This window comes from Carlito syrichta, unplaced genomic scaffold (genome assembly GCF_000164805.1).
Source record: "Carlito syrichta isolate Samal-C Ts95f unplaced genomic scaffold, Tarsius_syrichta-2.0.1 Scaffold234291, whole genome shotgun sequence".
NCBI lineage: Eukaryota > Metazoa > Chordata > Mammalia > Primates > Tarsiidae > Carlito > Carlito syrichta.
The window spans coordinates 135-707 of record NW_007178387.1 but is presented as its reverse complement, the minus strand read 5'-3'; the positions used below and the strand labels follow the sequence as shown (position 1 = coordinate 707).

General features: G+C 51.1%; 1 protein-coding gene across 1 annotated transcript in view; it reads right to left on the bottom strand.

The window, feature by feature from the left end:
• LOC103253504 (mucin-4-like) overlaps positions 1 to 312 on the bottom strand; it is a gene marked incomplete at both ends in the record, with an annotated part of 22,986 nt that extends 22,674 nt beyond the window's left edge. The window contains one exon of the mRNA XM_021709454.1: positions 43 to 312. Coding sequence (XP_021565129.1) covers positions 43 to 312 — 270 coding nt within the window. The remainder of the gene's footprint in view (positions 1 to 42) is intronic.
• Positions 313 to 573: the final 261 nt, after the last annotated feature.

Below are 573 nucleotides of genomic sequence, written 5' to 3'. Positions count from 1 at the left end.
TCCCAGCACTGGTCCTGGATAGTGGGTGAGAGGTAGAGTTACCTGCCACAGTGAGTGTGGAGCTGGCTGCACTGTTAGGGGTGTCTGTAGAACTTACAGAGACTGACATTGTCATGGGCTTGGTGGTGGAGGTTCCCCTTTGAACAGTTGAAGGATGCTCAGGACTGGGTGTGCCTGAGATGCCCACTGTGGAGATAGGAACTTGAGTGGTATTTCCCAAGGAAACATTGCCAGAATGTACAGGGGGAATGACCACTGCCGTCATGAAGTTCTCATGGATGATGGGGCTTGTGCTTGTTGTCAGAACTTCACCTATGGACAAAATTGTGGAAGGAGAAAGAGAAGCGACACTCCTCAGGGTGGTAGAACCAACAGTAGGGGGTCCTCCAGTAGTCTCAGGTGACAGGGCTGGCATTGTTGTCTGGCTCCCAAGGCTGTTTCTGACTGGAGTGGCGATAAAGGTGGTGCTTGTTCCTGACAATGATGGCATATGGACCTCAGTTTGTGGAGATGTGTGCCCATTTTGTGTGGATGTTGCAGGTGCAGATGTGACTGTTGACAAGGTGTCAGTCA